The sequence below is a fragment of the Trachurus trachurus genome, assembly GCF_905171665.1.
Source record: "Trachurus trachurus genome assembly, chromosome: 7".
Taxonomy (NCBI): Eukaryota; Metazoa; Chordata; class Actinopteri; order Carangiformes; family Carangidae; genus Trachurus; species Trachurus trachurus.
The window spans coordinates 7,406,493-7,427,579 of NC_139901.1; the positions used below are offsets into that span (position 1 = coordinate 7,406,493).

Sequence of the window (21,087 nt, forward strand, 5' to 3'; positions counted from 1 at the left end):
ACAGTCGCAGTGAAGTGGCAGTCGCACTGTAATAGTTGTTTGACTTAAAGTACATGGGCTAAAACCTCTTAACAGCAGTATGATTGGAAAGTAGAAGCTCCCCCAGACATTATTTCATAATGTGGATAAACAGCTGAGTAGCTACTGAGCTGACATTAACTGACAACAGTAGCACTGAAAACCTTCCAATTCACTGCATCAATATCAATCCTACACTGGGTTTATTTTTCTGGTAGGTTTATGTAATTGTGTGCAGCAGATTAGTCCTGAGTGTAAATGTATCCTTATTTGGGAGGAAGACCAGCAGCTATAACTTTGAAATAAACTGTGGAGGTATTAAAGGGATAGTTTCAGAGTTATCCGTGCCTTCTCTGAGTTACAGGGGGTCTCGGCGTAGCAGTGCATGTCCATGTAACGGTTGCAAATGGATACCACTTTTCCTTGTAACAAAAAGAAATTGTTCCGGAAAAAAATTAAATAAGCTTGTAGTGGAAGCTCCTCTTCCTGGTTCGTCCAAATTTGACGAACCGGGAAGAGGAGCTTCCGCTACAAACAAGCTTGAAATATAGACTCATTTAATTTTTTTGGGAACAATTTCGCATTTCAGGGCTTCAATACAAGACGGACATTACATACGAGCAGCATGGAGGTATTTGGATGTTTTTTGGTGCGTCTTTTTGTTACGAAGAAAAGTGGTATCCATTTGCAACCGTTATATGGACATGCGCTGCTACGCCGAGACCCCCTGTAACTCAGAGAAGCCACGGATAACTCTGAAACTTCTCACAGCCCTTAGTCGACATGAGGGTGAGTAGATAAGTGCAATTCGAATTTTGGGTGAACTATCCCTTTAAGATTGAGAGTGTTCACAAAAAAACAAGGTAGAGAGCTCTGCCTCATCTTCAAGAGTTTTCAGGCTTTGGAACCATCTCTCAAAGTGTAGACAAATACCCATCAATGTGCAGCTGTAATTATAAAATCCATCTTGCACATGTGTCTCTGTTGACAGTTACTAAACTACTGTCATATCTGATCATATTAGCAACAATGAGTCTAAACACTAGCAATCAAAGATGAGTAAGTGATGTTACCTGCAGTGGCCATGTGGCCTGTCGCCAGTGATGAGGGGAACTGTGAAGCAGTGCATTAGGGTGAACAACCTGCATGGGTTGGTTTAACAAGTAGAGACCACCAGACATGATGACGTGTAACAACCACAGAAAAGTGCAAGTTTAAATAATTAAATGATGGCTGAGTTCTTCAAACTGTATGTTTAACTGGATGTAACTGGATGTGAGCATGCCCATGTGTGAACAAAGATATTGTCATCCAATAGTGAAAAGAGTCATGAACTACAGATGTCCCAACATGAGTTCCTCTCAGAGCTAAAGAAAGCTCCTGTTGTGGAAGCACACTCGTTTATCAAATTAACTGACAGTTTGGGGGGTTTGTTTTTGTTTTGGTCAAAAGAAACATCTAAAAAAAAAAGTCACAATTTGTTCATTCTAGCAAATAATGAAAGCCCACAAACAAATATGGAGAGAGACAAAGTAGACTGCATAGAAATATACTAGATGAGGGGTAAAACCCTCATGAGGCCCAAACATTTTATGAATATACACTACTCACAAAAAATTTGGGATATTCGATCAACATGGGTGGAATTTATGGAAAATGTAAAAAGTTTATGCAGTGAAAGTTTGGCATTTAATAGATGTATGGGTAATTGTAATGTTTTGAAACAAAAGCTAACTACAGTGGTGGGCATACCACAACAAAAAATGTCAATGTCTCGTGTCCAAAGTACGTCTTTCTGTGACTCTTCCAGTCTCCCTGTGTCTCTGTCCAACCTACTGATGACACTCTGAGCTCAGTGGACACTTCCCTCTGACAACATCCCATCGTCTGAAGCCTGGAGATGTCCAGGTGCTGTTGATGGACTGTTATACAGGTGTTGTCTTGGTCTCATTATGTCAGAATGATGTTTCCATACAAACTGTCATTGAACCAGAACATTTACTGGTCGATTCATGGATCAGACACACTTGTGATATTTGCAGTTAATCACCAGCATGTTGTGCTCTAAGTAGGCTACTGAAACATTGAACCGTTGGACATGTGCATTCAAAAAGTTTAGAGAAAGTCAAACTAAGGTCACCTGTAAATATTACAGTGCATTTTAGGTGCAAAGCAAATATATTTTTGTGAGTAGTGTATATAGATGAGTGGTATAATCCTCCTGAGGCCCAGACATTTTATGAATATAAATACTGGAAGGACCAATTCAGTATATTATGTCAAAACATCCAAGCACACACTTCAGTCAACACCATCTTTTAACTCATCTTGAACTCTGCTGCACAGCTGGAGAGTTTTGTGATTCCACACAAACATCTGCCGAGCCACCTATAACTCCTGCTACAGTACCTGAGTCCACATTGTCCGTGATGACATACACGACACATGTAAGATGAGAACAATACCTGGCAACATCGTCAACACTGACATCCACAGAACCACACCATGGTTAAAACACACAGTTGCAGTGTGGGAGACATGATCCTACCATGAACTGTCCTGCTGCTCACTGGCCAACCTAATCCCTCACTGAAAACTGTTTCACATAGTCCCCCTATATGAGTAAAATTATCTAGATATTATCACAAATTTTAGTAAGAGTTGAGCAGTAGTCTTTACCACACACGGTGAACATACATGATAACTTTTTTGGGCAGCAAAGTGCACAGACATCTTTTCACACTGGCCTGGAAGCAGCACAAAAAAAATCCAATGCAGCCTTCACCCCTGTGCATCTGGCCCTGCACCCTCATCACATCATGTACAGTGGCATGCAAAAAATTCTGTTAATGTGAACAGTTGAAATTATCTCCAAAAGGCATGAAGTTAAACATGAAACACTCTTTTGCAACATTTTATGGGGCGGCAGTGGCTCAGGTGGTAGAGCGGGTCGTCCAATGATCAGAGGGTTGGCGGTTCGAATCCCGCTCTGTCCCGGTTGTTGCCATAGTGTCCTTGGGCAAGACACCTTACCCACCTTGCTCCTGATGGGTCGTGGTTGGCGCCTTGCATGGAAGCTTCCGCCATCAGTGTGTGAATGTGTGTGTGAATGGGTGAATGTGATGTACTGTAAAGCACTTTGGGTATCATTCAGGTATAGTGAAGCGCTATATATATACAGACCATTTACCAATATTAGTGTTTTCTACAATTTTAGAGTGTAAAAGGGAAACAAGCCTGCAAAAGAATGGGAAACCCAGGAGACTTGAGCTCTCAGTTAACTTTGACCAAGGTATCAGACAAGATATTTATGATTTACACGCTGTGATAGTTTCCAAAGGAGGGGGGCTACTAGCAACTAACTAATCAGGGTGGCTAAACCTTTGCTGCGGGCCCTTTTCCTTTTCTGTCATCATGTAAAAGATGAAAATTGGAGGAAAAAAAAGTTTAAAATGTTAAGGGAAATTGTTGATTAAATGTAAAGGGAATGTATCATCTGTAACTTTTTGCCTTTTGGAGATCATTCATCATCTTCCACTTGCTTAACTGTAACACTGTAACAGACATTTTGACGAGTAGTGCCCAAACTTTTGCATGTCACTGTGTGGTTTGGACCACAGAGGGTTTGTTTTGTATTTATACTAGAAAATATGTCATAATGATGGATGAACACGCATCTTCACAACGAAGCTGCTGCACAGTGCCCTGGGTCAGTTTGAGGGGACAGTTACAGGCGGTCATGATAGTCAGATTAAATGAAGACTTCGGTCACCTAAGCAACACGTCCGTCTGTCTGTCAGAGGTTTAAAGTGCAGGTACAGTCTTGTATCATTGTGAACAAACAACACAGGACCACACAGACTTTGTCAAAGTTATTATTGTAGAATACTTTGATGTATTTTTTCTTTCATACAGACAAAAGGTGTTGGACTTAATTCCCATTAAATTCTCTTAGATTTCCATACAGATTTAGTCTACAGTATACAGGTGTGTTCTTTCTCATATATAGATATTTATTCGCTTAAATAACAGGCAGGTAACTCTTTAATATATTCAATAGTCTTTATGTTTTTGTTTTTTTGTAAGTTTTACTTTTTTACTTTTTTTGGTCTTTTTTTTCATTTCAGCACAGTTAAGGCTGCATTTTCTGTCTGCAGAACAGCACTGCATTGTGCAAGAAGGGGGACCATTCCACACACAATATTTACAACAGTATGTATAATGATTAATGTAAAACCTTAGATTCCTCCCCGTCATAACATGGCAGTAAATACTTGGAGCAGATCTAAAAGAGCAGCCTAAACAATGCACTGGGGCACATTGCACTTCTGCAGTCTCTAGCTCTGCGTCACCCTCCAGTTCTCCATCCTCCCTGGGTCCCCACTTTGTCCAGTCCTTTAGATCATAATGAGGTACGTCTGTATCTCCTATTCTCTATTTACAGAGTGGTGTCTCTGGTCTTAAGAGACTCTTAAGCATCTCCACACCTCTGCACACTTCAGGGGCTGTTCAATGGACAGAAAACACAGCCCTCAGAATATGCTCAGGAGAATGTGCAACTGTCTTTTTCCATCAGTGGGAGCACCGGTGGAGAAAATTAAGAATAATCATAATTATAATCATAATAATAATAATAATAATAATAATATACAAGTGCTTCCATTTTGTTGTTCCTCTCTTTACAAAAAGAAATAGGATTAAAAGAAAGAAACATCAAAAATTAAAAAAAGGTGTAACAGGAACATAGTACCTGTAAATGAAAGATGCACATGTGCACATTTGGGCGATCTGTACAGTAGTGGTGCAGTTGTACAATTTATAATTTTTGATAAATATAATATATTCTTTTTCACATTGTTTTGCCTTCTGTGAAACTGTCTCACAACATCATGATGTAATGTGGCTGGACGGATGGACAGAGATGGCTGGAACTGGACAGTCAAATTTACACCACTGTAGATTATCCCCCTGTTGTTTGGTCTGTTTGTGTGTGTGTGTGTGTGTGTGTGTGTCAGTGTGTGCATGTATTTCTGTATTAAAAGCGTTGAGAGAGCTGTGCTAAGAGGTGCTGAAATAGAATAGGTTAGACTTGAACAGGATGTGTGTGTTCGTGTGTGTGTGTGCGTGTGAGAAAGAGAGAGACAGCAGATGTGGAGAGATTATAGCACACAGTAGTGACAGTAGCCTAAATGATTTACCAACACATAAAGAGTGACATTAATGATACCAAATGCATGCTTCAAAACAGAGAGACCAATACAATGCCACCACCCGCCTGCTCCGACAGGTCAGGTGAGGGTGGCGACGATGATGATGAGCATTCAAGACAGAGTTCTGTACAGGAAAGGGTGTTCCCAGAGAGCCCTGCGCGCATCCTGACACAGAAACTAGCAGGACAGACATGTTCTCTCGCTGTGTTTGCATGTGTAACCGTCCCTGTTAGACAGCGTTTCTAACCCCTACGGCTGGGAACAGGCGTTGATATGGCAGTTTGTTGCATATTGTCTGCCCTCAACTTCCTCTAGTGGTGAAGCTAACAGGGGGGTAACTGAGGGGGGAGCAGGGGTGGGGATGGGAGAGGGAGGGATGGGGGGAGAGAGAGAGAGGGGGGGGGGTTGTCCAGGTATGCATTGCATTGCAGTCAAGCTCCGAGGCAACATGAAGTCAGTGGTTCACCCCACACCTAGTGCAACATGGGATACAGGAGGGCGCTCTCACACCCGCTCTGGAATGTGATGCAGTCGTCTGGAATGTATGTCACATGGAATGTAGAGGCGGAGCTCGACGAGGTGACGGTGGGGGTGTGATGTCACGAGCGCAGTTTATTTCTTCCTTTCTTTATTTTGTATGTTGTTTTTGTTGGGGGTGTGCTCATGCAGTGTGTCATGTCCTTTTACACTGGACAGCTTCAACATAATACACTATGTCCTAAAGCAGCAGTTCAACATTTCAGGAGAACCAACCTTCTTGCCGAGAGTTAACTGAGAAGACGATACCACTGTAATTAGTATGTTAGCTTAGCTTAGCATTAAGACTAGGAGCAGCTAGCCTGGCTCTGTCTACAAGTTGCATTGAGTATATTTCTCATTCCTGTGTAAAAATACAGTTTTACAGCAGGTTTATTATGGTTAACTGGACTTTTACAAGCACATGACCATCAGGAAAATAGCTTTCAGCACTCCCTCTTTATTGCACTTGAACTTGTTTCATTGTCATATTGACCAGACGTGACCTCCAACTTGTATTTATTTAATTCACAGGTCCCACATTGTATTCAAGGATATATCCATATCTTTTTTTGATTACAAAGTAGGTATACTATCTGTATTCAGAAACCGGGGCTTTAAAACGAGCCGTTAGGACTTCTGTAACTTAATGATGTCACAACAAACCCTCCTACTTTGCAGATGTTGGTTTCTCTGCAATGTTTTTATTCTATAGCTTAGACAAAATCTTTTTTTGGACCTTTTGTTACTAGAGCTCCTGATATAAGGGACATACAAGTACATTGAGATTGTTTTTAATAAAAACATATCTCAAAATAAATCACTGCAGAAGTATAAAACATGGGACCTTTAATTAATATGGCCTGAAGCAGGACCATCAGGACAAAACCAATGGATTAAACCAACTGGAAAAAATAATTCCTTGTCCGTAAGAGTCCTGGCTGCTCTTTACTGCTAAAAGATTTAAGTGAATCCTGCAGCACAATGCACCATCACAACTATGCCACTTTTATCATGAAGGTATTTAATGTCTTCTTTTAAACAAGTGGCAAACGTTAATTAATAAGCTTTAGTGCAACTGGTAGCCAGGCCAGGTAATTTCTTGTCATTATGCTCAGCTACGCTAACCTGCTGCTTCCTGTAGCTTTATATTTAGTGTACAGACACGATAGTGGTGTCAGCCTTTTCATTTAACTCACAGTGAACAAAGAAAACAAGCTAATTTTCCAAAATGTCAAACTGTTCCTTTAAGGTTTCACAATGAACCTATTGTACATCATGATGATGGGGAACGCACAGTACAGGACACGCACACACACATGATACATAAGCTCTCATGCTCGTACCTGATAGAGCTGAGTGGGCTCTGGGCCTAAAGCTAAAACTGAACACTGACATTTAGACGAAGGCCTGATCACTTGAGTGGTTGATTTTTTTTTTTTTTTCTCGTCTGTAAAAATGACAGACGGACCAAATGAAACAATCTCTTTGTCAACCATACTCATGCAGAGGGCGATGGTACACGATGAGGACGACCCAACGGCACATGAGCGGGGTTTGAAGTGAGTGCATGTTAGTCTTAAAGGGCCATCGCCTGTGCATTGTGTGTTTGATGGCATTTAAAGGGTTAATGCTTCACAAGCATTCAGCTTTTTTTTTTCTTTTTCTCTTTTGAACCGAGAAAAGCTGCCGCGCACACACACACACACGCAGACCCAGCGACGAAAAGACCAAAGGGGGTACGAGATGTGACAAAGTGAGCGTGGGACACAACGGAGCGGAGGAACAGCAAGAGAGAAGAGTGAAGGAACAGGAAAACAGAAAACGAAGAGACTGGAAGATGACGCCACCTGTGGGCGGGGCCACAGATGACGTCCACAGATGTTACCCATACTTACTCGTCACTCCATCAACATGGCAGGAGGCTGGAAATTCAGTTAGTGCTGTATGGGGCTACTGTATGTATACATCAAAATCAAGGTGAGATGGCACACACTGTGTCATCTCATATCAGAGCGGGATGAACAGTATTACACACACAACTGGTCATGTGGACTCATGGGGTGGTCGGGCAGGTCGGGCTGGAGAAAGAACTGAGGTGAACATGAAGAGTTCTGTGTTGTCGCTTCCCAAACATTCAAGTTATATATATACATATACATATATACATTTACATAGGTATATATATATGTATGTATGTGTTTCCCCCCTTTAGGTTGTTTTTTTTGCAGCCATTTCTATTAACTATTAGGTTTAAATGAACAGGATCTTTGTTTGTCATTTCGGTTTTTGTTATGTTTTTGTTAGTTTTTCTTTTCAGAAGAGACAAGACGATACACGTACACACACTGAAAGAGAGAGAGGAATGAAAGAAAAGAACGTACGTACATATATTTTTTCTTTCTTTTTTTTTAAGAAAAAAAAAAAGAAGCTCAATGTAAAATTTTGAAGAGAGAGAGGGAGGAAATAAATAAATAAACCGGTGTAAAAGAAAGAAATGAATGAGCACCATTATGCTGAGAAATGAACGGATCAGATGATGGAAATGACTGGAGTCTAGTTAAAGCTTCAACAAAGCCTTTTACTTATATCGCAAGCAAAGTAGTGTTTTTGGAGTGGCTGCGGGTTGTAGCCAGGGAAACGATGGTGGTGGTGACAATGGTGCCATGGCAGGTAGGTAACTGGGCAGGTGGGTAATGGTGACAACACTTATGATGAACACCAATAGAAACAGAGTGAGTCAGCCCCCATAGCCACATGGCCCTATTCTGCTGAAGCATCGAAGGATGTTGTGTTGTTTTTTTGTTTTTGTTTTTCCGTTTTTTTTTTTCTCTTTTTTTTCGGGGGTGGGGGGGGGTGGTGTCCGTCCCCCCTCCCTCCCTCCCCTCCCTCAACCCACGTCGCTCAGGACAACGCAGCGAGAACAGACCTGTGCGTATGTGTGACAAGTGTGTGCGTGAGGTCGGGTGGGGGGGGGGTCGAGGTGGGGCGGGTTCTTTCGGGGGGGGAGGGTGACGGACGATGCGGTGGGTTCGAGGGGTGGAGAGGGGCGGGCAGTTGACGTGTCGGGGGTGGGGGAGGGGGGAGGGGGTCGGACTAAGAGGGCCGGAGCAGGGGCGAAGGGAGGTAAAGTCGCAATGTTCTCAGGGAGTTGCGTGTGGAAGTCTCCGGCCATTGTCCACTCCCTCCTGTACCTCCCTCGTCCTTCGCTCCCTCCTGTTAGCTTGTCGTCAGGGAGATCGGATGAAAATGTCATGTGTGTGTCCCCAGCCCTCTCTTCCGCTCCCTTTTCCTCCCCCTACCCAAGACTCTTCCTCTCCCCCCCGACCCACGTCCAGCTCAGTTATAAGGAGGTCTCCATGCAGTAGAGGTGGGCCAGGTGAGGGGCGGAGGGTTTCACCGGCCTGTCCCTGCCATGATGGTTTTGGTGGTGGCGGTGGTGTTGGTGATGGGGACTCCGGTTGCTGGGAGCAACCGCATTGGTGCTGTTGTTGCCATGGGTAACCATTGAACTGATGCTGCTGCTGCTGCTGCTGCTGCTGTTGTTGTTGTTGTTTCGGTTGCACGGGGTCACCGGGAGGCTATACTGGCGGTAGGGGCGGGTGGGGCGGGTGCGGACCGGGGGCTGGGGCTGGGTGGGAGGGGGCGGCGGCTTGCGGAGGGCCGGGTGCAGGTGCTGGTATCTGCTGAGCTCTGATTCGTCGTCCACGTCGGTGTCGTCAATCAGCGGGATGTTATGGATGAGGTCGTTGATGAGGAACTCCGGGTGGGCCATGAAGTTGTGGATGGAGTTGCGGGATTCCGGTTTCTCCCGGCCCTCGTACAGTGAACTACGGAACGCTTTCACCACTCGCATCTGCCGAGAGGAAAAGAAGGCAAGAAGAGAAGAAGAGGAAAGAGAGCACAGGAAAGGGAGAGGAGAAAGTCAGACATAAGACAGGGGAAAAGAGAAGAGGGGAAACCCAGAGACAGACAGAGTTGTGTCCTCCAGCAGACAAACAGAGTCACAGATAGACGGACACTCAGGGCCAGGTGGCTACAGTCACAACATATTTAGTCCTCTGGATAAGGTGCAACTTTCTTTATAAGCACAAGCTACAGAGATATTTTGACATAAACATGTTTACCGGTAATTATAATGTAGCTTTTTTTTTCTCATGTAGAGTGCGCTAAATATGAAGCTACAAACAGCAGCCAATTAGCTTATCTTAGCATCAAGACTGGAAACTTGACTGTCCAGAATAACCTTGTTAGTCTCATCTGTCCTAAAATTATAGTTTGGCTTTTATAGATAATTGTATACAGTAGCAGACTATCTCTTGGCTAAGAGTAGCTACATGTTGGGTGGTTGTACAAATATGGCCATTGCTCTCCACACTATTTATCATCACATCATGTGGCCTGTGTGTAGCACTGGTACTTTTCCAAAAGAATTGTGGACGCGAGGCAGAGTTTATACAACTACAACAACTAGATCGTTCTTCACGTGAGCAACACTATAAAAATGTTTCCTCTGTTTTATGGCGTCTCCCCTTAATGAACAATTTATCACTCTGGTTGTACATAAACACCTTTACTTTGACATAGTTGGACCGGATGTCAAACAATCTCCTAATTTTCGAGGACAACCTGATCCTTACAGGTCCTGGTAGATGGACCTTGTCAGCTTCAGACGGTGCCAGGCTAATTCTTCCCCTCACGTTCCGTCTTCATGCTGAAGCTAAGCGAGATGGCTAATATCTATCTATCTCAGCATGGAAGCAAATAAATCTAAAATAGATCAAATTATTTAAGTAATTATTTAACTAAGTGAATAGAAAGGTAGAAGCACTGCAACACTTCTGTCATTTTGTTTTTAAGCCAAGTGGTTCTACCACCAGTTATCTATCTATCTATCTATCTATCTATCTATCTATCTATCTATCTATCTATCTATCTATCTATCTATCTATCTATCTATCTATCTATCTATCTATCTATGTAATCTTTATGCCCCACACTGTGGACCAATAATTTTTTTGTTTCTACGAGACGGGTCATCTTATCTATGACTTTGTTCAGCGTCTTGACATAAGTTTGGAACTAAAGACAAAGTATCCAACACCTCACCTTGTTAGCATTCAATTCATCACGGTCACGTCTCAAACATGAGTAGATAATGACTAATTCCACCTGACCCTGTGTGTGTCCAACACACGAAAGTGAAAAACAAAAACCAACAACAACAAAAAAAAAAACAACAAAAGAAAAATCAAGGTGTTTTGAAATGAGTTGGCTGATGAAATGTTTTTGTCAGTTCTCACACACCAGTCAAACCTCACAAGACGAGAGCATTCAGTAGCCACCATCACAAAGACCACAGAAGCCTCATGTCATACACATATGGAGTGTGTGCATGTTTGTGTGTGTGTGTGTATATATATGGGTGGTAAACAGTCGTACCTCAACACACACTGAATCACATGCATGCACACACAAACAAATGAGGGTTGTTGTTAAGCACAAACAGAGAAGAAGCAGGAATGGCCAGTGTGTTAGTTTAATGTACAGTAAAATAAGAATTTGGCAAGAACCTATAGCAGTGACCACACGCACGCACGCACACACACATACACGCGCACGCACACACACATGGACGTGCATGCAGCAGCAGTGAAACTGAGTGAACCAACGTCTGCATGCATCGCACTGTCACGGGTGCTGTTTGTTAAAGAGAGCTGCTTCATACACACAAACACATTGACAACAAGACAGTGAGTCAGTCAGTCAGTCAGTCAGCACTTCTATGCACACACACGCACGCACACACACACACATGCGCTTGTGCGAAAGGTACTGCGGGCCATGCAGCAGTTGAGGAGAGCAGAGTGATTGAAATGATGATGGTGCTGATGATGAAGTTGCTGCAGGATATAAAAAAAAACAAGTCTTGCAAAACAGAAAGGTGACATCACAGAGAATCAGCGGGTCAGAACAGTATGTGATTGGTTAGATTACTAGAAACAGAAGGTGATTGGTTCAAAGGCCGGAGCGAAGCTCAGGCGTCAGCCCTGTCACACACAGAGAGGCAGCCAGGTCATGCTGAATCAGATCTTTGTCACACTCCGCTCCCTCTCTCTCTCTCACACACACACACACATACACACATAGACATACATACACATACATACACATCAGAGTGAGGTCTATGAGTGTGCTTCAAGGTGCATTATGCAGTGTATGGTGTATGCGTGCGTAAACACATTCCTTTGCCATGGCAGTTGGTCCATGCACCCTTCCCCACCCTCAAGCCCAAAACAGAGGAAAAGAAGCAGCATGAGCTCAAAAGAAAAAACCAGAGACAAGTTCAATGCAAATATACTGACAGAAACAGGCAGGCAGAGCCCTACATAGAGACAGTTTGGCCCAATGAGATCAACAGAGAGGAGGCTTCTTGTCCACTGAGACACTGACTGGAGTCCAAACTGTGATTATGAGAGGTGGATGGTCGGGCAGCTGAATGGAGATCAGCGCTGCAGTTGGCCAAACTAGGAGTAGTCTCTATATATGACTCTGGCATATATGATAGATAGACAGACAGACAGACAGACGAACAGACAGACAGACAAACAGACAGACGGTCAAGCAGTAGGTTCAGTGCTTATCTGTTTTTCCAAAGAGCCTGTCAGACAGCAGAAAAACACCTCATGCAGACTGAGAAGGTTTCAGGATGTTACTTTCTCACTTCATCAGCGCTTTGGTTTGTTTTCATTTTGTCTCCATGGAAAGAGTAAACTTTCGAGTATATAACGCCCACAGTGTGACCAGAGAGGCCAGGAGGTCAGGGCACTGCTGTGTTACTTATGTCTCTCTCTCTCTCTCTCTCTCTCTCCCTGTCGGCTCGTTCAGCAGTGCTTGATGGAAAAACGATGGACGGTTAAAAGTACGAGGAGAAAAAGGCGCCGGAAGATAGAGAGGCTGCTGTGTGCAAAACAACTGCTGATGAGAAGAAACTGCAACATAAATACAGGGAGAAGCTGTGAGGTAGATGACGGGTTAATGGCTCCCATTTCTCACCATGTGCTCGAAGCCCTGAGCGGCACCCACCCCTCCATGTGTGATGACTGAGCTCTAATCTTCAGGATCACCCTGCTCACTTCATTTAAGGAGCCAAAACTGAGGCTGACATCTTCTTTTTTGAATGCAAGAGAACTTAAAGCAAAGGCTTGAGGAGGTGAGGATGGATCTGAGTCCTGCTCCCCCTTCATAATTCATATAATTTCTCCACTTCTCTGTCATTGCAGGTAGATGAAAGTGGCCCAATCTGAAATGAAAACAAACTGGATCCATAGATCAATTCTAAAGATCCAGAGGGATCGCTAAGGTCCAGCACAGCTCAGGTGAATGAAAGCGTGAAGCTGAGGCGCCTTATTGGATGATTTTAATGTATCTATTACGTAAATGCTTTAAATGTTTCTTTCAGATCCCTAGACTCTTCTCTTACCCAGCGATGATACAGCTATACAGCGATGATGCGATGACAGATTTGGCTGTAAAAGTTTAGAAGTCAGGGACGTTGATGGTGTCGACGTCAGGACTTACGCACATCACACTGCAATGGGGCGCAGTGCCAAGTGTGTGGGCTGGGTCCGCTTTGCAAAGGACTCTGGGTAAGGGGACTGGCGTAATGACCCTGAACTTCGCTAACTGTGAGGACAGGTCGGTGTGTTTTGATAACACATAGTAGAGTGTTTGTTGCTTAAGGATTCCCACATCAGCTTTAAGGTAATCATATGGCCTTAACTCAGTCTGTGGTGCTGTCACCAAACTCCACATAAAGACCATAACCAACAGTTCGTCACCTCTGATTAAATACAACTGCAGCTACTGTGCCCAATTTTTGTCAGATGCTGTAAATCTGTTGTTGTTTAATTTGAGTGATATTGTGGGAGGGAGAATACCCATATTTATTCACATAACATCACTCAGTGGGAACACAGACCATTTGCAATTGATTCCTGTTGACATTTCTTTCTTTTAGAACGGTGGAGCAGAGCCGCAAGCTGCTCAGAGCTACGCTACGGAGGCTAATGGGATTTCTTGGTTTCCCTCATCAAACTCATCAAATACACAGTCCAACAACTCCAAAACGCTCTGGTGAACAAGTTGTGACCTGCACATTCACCACGCTATGAGATAATAACTGAACGTTACGAGAGTTGTTTTCGAGGCAAATGCAGAGACTGCTAGCCGAAAAACTGCCCCCAACGGGCATCAGCGGTTTCGCATGAGTTTGCCTCGAAAACAACTCTGTCTCGAGTCTGATGAGGGAAAACAAAAAATCCCATTAGCCTCCGTAGCGTAGCTCTGAGTAGCTCACGGCTCTGCTCCGCCGTTCTAAAAATAGCTTGCACCGACAATTAAGGGTAACGAACCTACTGCTATGGCTAAAGGGATTATGGCAATGAGCCAATTTGCCAAAATGTTGAACTATCCCTTTAAAAGGACAGTGAGAACTTAGTTAGGACTGACTTAGTCCGTTGGACACATGTCCAACAACTTGACTGGTGTGTCTGAGATCAAGATAAAGGAGAAGTTCAAAGACAGCGTTGTCCAACACTGTCAGTATTTATTTAGTTATAAATAAACGGCAAGTCACAAAATTGTGTCCAGTGGATGAACTGGTTTGATTTGGCCGGATGAACTAAAATTAACTTTTTATTTATTATTCTGTTCTTCGTGTGCTACTTAGCAAATGTAAACTTGCTAACCTTCAACAACTAAGATGGTTAGCTTTAAACCTGCTGCACATCAGCATCTCACCATTGTCACTCTGAGCATCTTAGCATGCCCACCTCAACGTTTAGTTCGTTGGTTCTGGTCTTTCCATGGGATGTGTTGACAGAATTCTGCTCTATGTGTAAACCCCATCCTGAAACAGGAATAACTGTACATTTGATTTGACCACAGGCTGTGCCAGTTAAACAGGAAGTGATTGAGACAAGCAGCCCTCAGTTGGTCTCATTGAACTTCAATTTCCTGTTCCCATATCGTCCCAAATGGTTCGTCCAGATCCGTGAGATTCTTCATCAGGAAGCGTAACACAAGAAAATGGCTCCATAATACTAGCACTGCTGTTGAGTAAGAGATTTGGACTCAACAAGTTCTTCGGATTCAAGAAAAAGAAATGAAATCACTAAGTATAAATCTCTCAGTCTCTCAGCATCTTTTCCATGTTACCTGTATGTATACCTGCAGTGACTCTACAGTGGCGGAGAGAGTACTTAAACAACAGCCAGGTAACTCCTAGTGTCTGTGCAGAGAACGACCACAACAGTGAGGTGTTAGCAGCGCCAACATTGGGCCTCTCTGTGTCTACACCTAGAGGTGATGGAGCAAGGTGGGGAGGAAGGCAGCGTGGAATGGAGGGAGGGAAAGATGGACGGGAGGGAGCAAGGAAGGTAAGGAGAAGCAACTGAGAAGACGGATGAAGACGATCAAATGAAGAAACGAGCGCAAACGCACGCATGCACACACACACACACGCACGCACACGCACACACACCGATGCACGCACCCACACACTGACAGAGAAACACACAAAAGTCAAACTACGGCTCTCGGATGTGTCAGCAAATGCACACATGTGAACACACTTGCAAACAGGCACACGCAGAACTGACATACAAAAAAAATCAAGAGAAAACATGAGGGGTGGACTCTACTCTAGTAAGGAGATGGAAGGATGACAAAAAGGGATGAGGTAAAGGACAAATTAAGATACAACAGAAGAGAAAAATAGAAAAAATGAAGAGAAACCTACCAAAGAAATCTTATCAGTATGCTACACAATAGCCTGTATTTAGATCTGGTAAAAATCTAAATACCTCTACAAAAGAATAACTCTACTTATGAAGAACAATTAGAACACATTTCCCAGAATATTTCTGCAAACAGGGAACCTGTAATATCTCGTAAAAATACAGAGGAAAGAGGAGAAAACTGTGATGGAGAGAGAGAGAAAAGAGGAAAAAACAGAGAGGACAGAGAGAAAAATCAGGACTTTTTGGAGACATCAGGGACGAGGGGGTGGGGCGAAAAACTTGTGACGTCAGAGCTGGAAATACTGTTACAGAAATAACCAGGTGACAACAGTTGCAGCACCGAACAAAAGTGGAGAGGAGCAGAAGAAGGAGAGAGAAAGAAAGAGCAGTAGAAGGAGAGGAAACTTCTTTTTTTTCCCCGGAAGTCTTGTAAACAGCAGTGTGTTATGGGGCTTTTATACTCGAAGGTTTACAGTTTAGAGAATTGCAGAAGCCATATGAAAGCCATTTGGTAATGAGTATGAATTCTATGGCAGTGAATGCTAATCGCAGCATTTATAATAGGATCACAGAGTCGTTACAGCAACGCTAAGTTGTCTTGGATTTTAGACAAGAGAGATGACACCACTCCGACAGATTAGAGATGTTTACAGCCGGGGTCGACCACAGTAACCACGCTTGACCTCATTCACAGACAGGAAATAACACATAGTGCAGGAGGAGCTGCCATTCGCTCTCTGAACGTTCCGACGTGTCCTTGACTCATCAGGTGAACTCAAACTATTTCATCGCTTCAATTTCTTCATCAAAACGTGAGTCGCTGCCTTTGTTGTGTCCGTTTCTGTCAGGACACCTCGGACAGAGAGAGAACAGCCGGCCGCCTCCTGCACCGACCAACACTCAACAACAGAACAGATTCTGGACTGGGACCAGGACTGGAGTTTGGAACCAGACCAGATCAGACCAGAACTACACAGCCGGTCAGGACTGGGTGCTGTTTGAAAAGGGGGGAGAATAAGAGAAAAGAAGAGAGGAGACATTGCACACACACGAGCAGCGAGCGAGCCGGAGGGGACACAACCATAGAGAGTAAAAATACTGCAGTCCACGTGCCGTGCAGCAGAGTGTGTGTTTGTGTCGTGAATGGGTGTCTGTGTGTTGTGAGAGAGAAAGGTGACTGCAAGTGTGTTTTGTAGGTGTGTGTGTGTGTGTGTGTGTGTGTGTGTATGTGTGTGTGCATGTGTGTACATGCGTTCGGCGGACTCACTCCCGGGGGCTGGGCTGGTATTGGCTGTTGCGGTGGAGAGAGCTACGTGAGAGGGGGTAGAGATAGTGTTTACGTCGTGGAGCTGACTGAGCACGGAGGAGCGCCGTCTCACCGCTCCCTGAAACGAACCACTTCGCTTGAACGTGCTCACTACCTCCATCTGCAGGACAGAGACAAAACAGCAGCACTCAGTGAAGGCAGGAGAGGCCGGGCTGAGTGCGTGTGTGCATGTGAAAATGCGTGGTGGTTGCGTGTGTCCCTTTAAGACATTCCCCCGTCACAGCAGAAATGACAGACACCACTTTGATTCCCTCTGATGGCAAATCAGTGCATCAGTGATATGCATCACAACTGCTTGTGCAACTGCACATTACTGACTAACAGGATTATAACTGATGAGTGCGTGTGTGCGTGAGTGTTTGTTTGCATGTTGACTTGTTGTCTGCACACTCGGGCGAAACGCTCTTAATGAAAAACTGACCACTTTACACAAACACAGGCACTTAAGCAGAGAGGCTGGATTGGCTCTCCAACACTGCTCAGGAGGCTGTTTCACTCTCTGACTGACCGTGCTCACACAGACCGGCGTGACCATCATCGGTCAGTTGAAATAATCAATCAAGTTAACAGCCTGCCTACATTGCAACAGCCTGGACACAATGAGTTAACACTCACACACACACACACACACGCTCGCGAGTGCTGCTGCAGCAACACACGTGCCGCGCACACAGTCGCAGCATTTATCCTCTCTCATGATGTTTATGAGTGTCTAAAATACCAAGTCAGAGAATCCAGAGCAGAAAAGTTAGCTGTGTTGAAGAGAAGAAAAGTGGAGTCGTTATGTTTGGCACAGGTCAGGAGAAAACAGCACAGACAAGATGAGAAAGATTGACTTTTGAAGAGTAAGAGCAGTTCAGATATTCAGGGTTTGAACTTGAAATACATTTGGTCATCTGTCAAAGAAGAGTCAATAATGCAACATGTCGCTTGGAGGAATTTTTCTTTCTTTCCAAAAGTCTCATGTTAGTTTGTACAGGCCATGATACCAGCAGTTTATTTAGGCAATGAAAAATCCCCCACCCCAAAAAGTGAATTATATGTCTCATAAACCAGGTTTAAAGGTCCCATATTGTATGAAGAGAGATTTCCATGTCTTCTTTGATAATAAATCAGCTCCACGTTCTATATTAAAGGACAATTCCAGGCAACTTCAAGCTGGAGTAATAGTTTCATAAGATTTTAGGTCTAAAAGAAGGAATGTGAAAATTTTCTTTTTAATTGCCCCTGTTTTGCAGTAGTTGTGTCTGTCCCCGCATTGCCACGGCAGCGATGAATGGGAGCAGACTGATCTTACGCTGTTTAGGCTATTTACATCCCACAAAAGCACATTTTTTTCCCACAGACAACATCAGATGTCTATTCAAACATACACTGAGGGGTTTGTTTACTTCAAGAAAACTGACATGTTTGTAAACTGAGCTGTAATACAAAGTCTTGCGGGAAAAAACTGCAGTTTTATTGGTTGTAAACAGCCTACAGTGTAAGATCAGTCTGCTCCCATTCAGCGCTGCAGCGACAGACACAACTACTGCAAAGCAGGAGCAATTAAAAAGAAAAATCTTCAAAATCCTTCTGTAAGACCTAAAATCTTAGGAATCTATAGCTCCAGGTTGAATTTGGCCGGAATTGTCCTTTAATATTGTAAAGTTATCAAAGCCTCAGTCCACAGAGAAAGCACACAGTGTATTCAGACACTGAGGCTCAACATGAGCTGTCAGGACTTGTGTGACTTTATGATGTCACAACATAACATTCACCACTCTCAGCGAGGCCTGTAGTTTCTCGAGTGTTTACCTGAAATTTGCTATATTTTCATTCAGATCTCTCAGAAACCACTCCCAGTGCCACCCAGATGCCTGAGAGGGGAGGTGTACAACCATACTGAGATGTTTTTTGTTTTTATATATCCTTTTATTATATGTTCTTATGTATGCATGTACAATATAGGATCTTTAAAAACTTCTAACACCATAATTTCATCAGTCGTCATGGACATTCCCGTCTCTTTGTATTAGTCCATGGGCCAGAGGCCAAAATTTGACTTTTTGGTACCACTCAGAGTGGCAAAGTCTAGTAACATTTTTTGAAAAGGTACATGTCCATAGATGATATTTTGGTATGATAACCCATCCTAAGTGGTAGCTTTTTGACAGTTATCAGCTCATAAAGTTATCAACCCCCTGCAAAAAATAGGCCTCTAAACGCAGGAGGCATATCTTGTTTTGTGCTCATTTTCAGACCTTTACTCATATGTTATGAGGGCATGTTTGGTAGCATTTTAAAGTGTACAATCCCAGCTTTCATTTAGACCTAGTTTTGGGCATATCTACAAAATATAAAGGTCACATGGTCAAAGGTCAATCTGTCTCAACAACTATTTTTCCACTATTTTCGCCTAAACTGTAGTCTTTCTTTTAACACTGTGAAATGTAGGAACAGCACTGACACAAATAACAAAAACTGAAATACTCACAGGACTGTAACAATTCAGGAAATGCATAATCTTCCCATAATTTCCTACTATGAGGGATGATTATGGGTCTTAAAGTGGAACATGGGCCCAGGCGAGAATTGTCAATAACTGCTAATTCCTCTGTATTTCTCAAAGAGTTTTTATGTTTTCTATACATCTTTGTCCTAGTTATAATCATCATCATCATTATAGTCCAGAGTGAAGGCAACTTCTTCATCCTCCTCCACCCTCTGATTTGTGCATGTTTGCAGTTTGCACATTTTCGTGCACTTTTTACTCTCTACATCTTTACCCTAATCATCATCATCACCAGTCCAAAGTATGTAGCTTTGTAGGTTTGAGCGTCCTAGCTCTTTAAATAATAATTGATAGATTAGTTATAAATAGCCTTTTCTAGACATATCTGTTTTTAATACATATTGGGATTGCCTCCATCAGATACAGTATGATGTAATTTATTTGCTTAGCTAACTTTGTTCATACTTTCTAGGTGGCTCAATTAACCTTATAGTGGGACGGCATAGCTAGACAATTGTTCATTTTGTGATAAAAGCATCAAATTTGGTACACTGATTGCTGAATGAATCTGGATATTGGGCCACTGCAAATTTTAATTCTGATGACTGTGGCAGCCATTTAAAAAAATGGCCGCCAGTGGTTACTGGCATGGAATGCTCTGTGTCCACCCTACAGCTGCTGCTTCATCTTTTCAGCACCACAAAATAATTTAGAGACATTATAACTTGAGAAAAGCCTTATTACAATGTAACAGAATAGAACATAAACTCTCTATAACTCTTTCTTGGCTCTCACATTCCCCTTCATAGTCTTTTTATCAGGGTTTTCAATTAATAACACATAGCTACGCAGTACGCACAGTACAAAAACAAGACCAAAGTTTCTGACACAAGCATGTCTAAATATAAACACCTCCCAAAAAAATTTGAAAAAGTTATTTCAGTCAATCATTTCACATACAGTTAGTGTTGTATTTTATATTGGGATGACAGTGGCTAAGGAGGTGGAGTGGGTCGTCCAATAACCAGAGATTCGAATCCCACCCCATCCCAGTCGCTGTCGTAACGTAGATACACTATATTACCAAAAGTATTCGCTCACCTGCCTTTACTCATTCTATGAACTGAAGTGCCATCCCATTCCTAACTCATAGAATTCAATATGATGTCGGTCCACCTTTTGCAGCTATTACAGCTTCAACTCTTCAGGGAAGACTGTCCACAAGGTTGAGGAGAGTGTTCATAGGAATTTTTGACCATTCTTCCAAAAGCGCATTGGTGAGGTCACACACTGATGTTGGTCGAGAAGGCCTGGCTCTCAGTCTCCGCTCTAATTCATCCCAAAGGTGTTCTATCGGGTTCAGGTCAGGACTCTGTGCAGGCCAGTCAAGTTCATCCACACCAGACTCTGTCATCCACGTCTTTATGGACCTTGCTTTGTGCACTGGTGCACAGTCATGTTGGAAGAGGAAGGGGCCCGCTCCAAACTGTTGGTTGGGAGCATGGAATCGTCCAAAATGTTTTGGTAACCTGAAGCATTCAAAGTTCCTTTCACTGGAACTAAGGGAATTTATACACCTGGGGCCAGGCCAAGTGATTAGGACACCTGATTCTGATCATTTTAATGGGTGAGCGAATACTTTTGGTAATATAGTGTATCTTATCCACCTTGCCTCGTGTGATGTGTATGCATGTTTGGTGGTGGTCAGGGGGGCTGTTG

At 43.2% G+C, this 21,087-nt stretch overlaps 1 protein-coding gene across 2 annotated transcripts in view; it reads right to left on the reverse strand.

The window, feature by feature from the left end:
* Positions 1 to 9,087: 9,087 nt before the first annotated feature.
* The window catches only part of atp2b3b (ATPase plasma membrane Ca2+ transporting 3b), a gene marked incomplete at both ends in the record, with an annotated part of 42,282 nt that continues 30,282 nt past the window's right edge, over positions 9,088 to 21,087 (reverse strand). For both annotated transcript variants that reach the window (XM_083974779.1, XM_083974778.1), the window contains one exon: positions 9,088 to 9,600. In XM_083974779.1, the coding sequence (XP_083830905.1) occupies positions 9,088 to 9,600 (513 nt within the window). The remainder of the gene's footprint in view (positions 9,601 to 21,087) is intronic.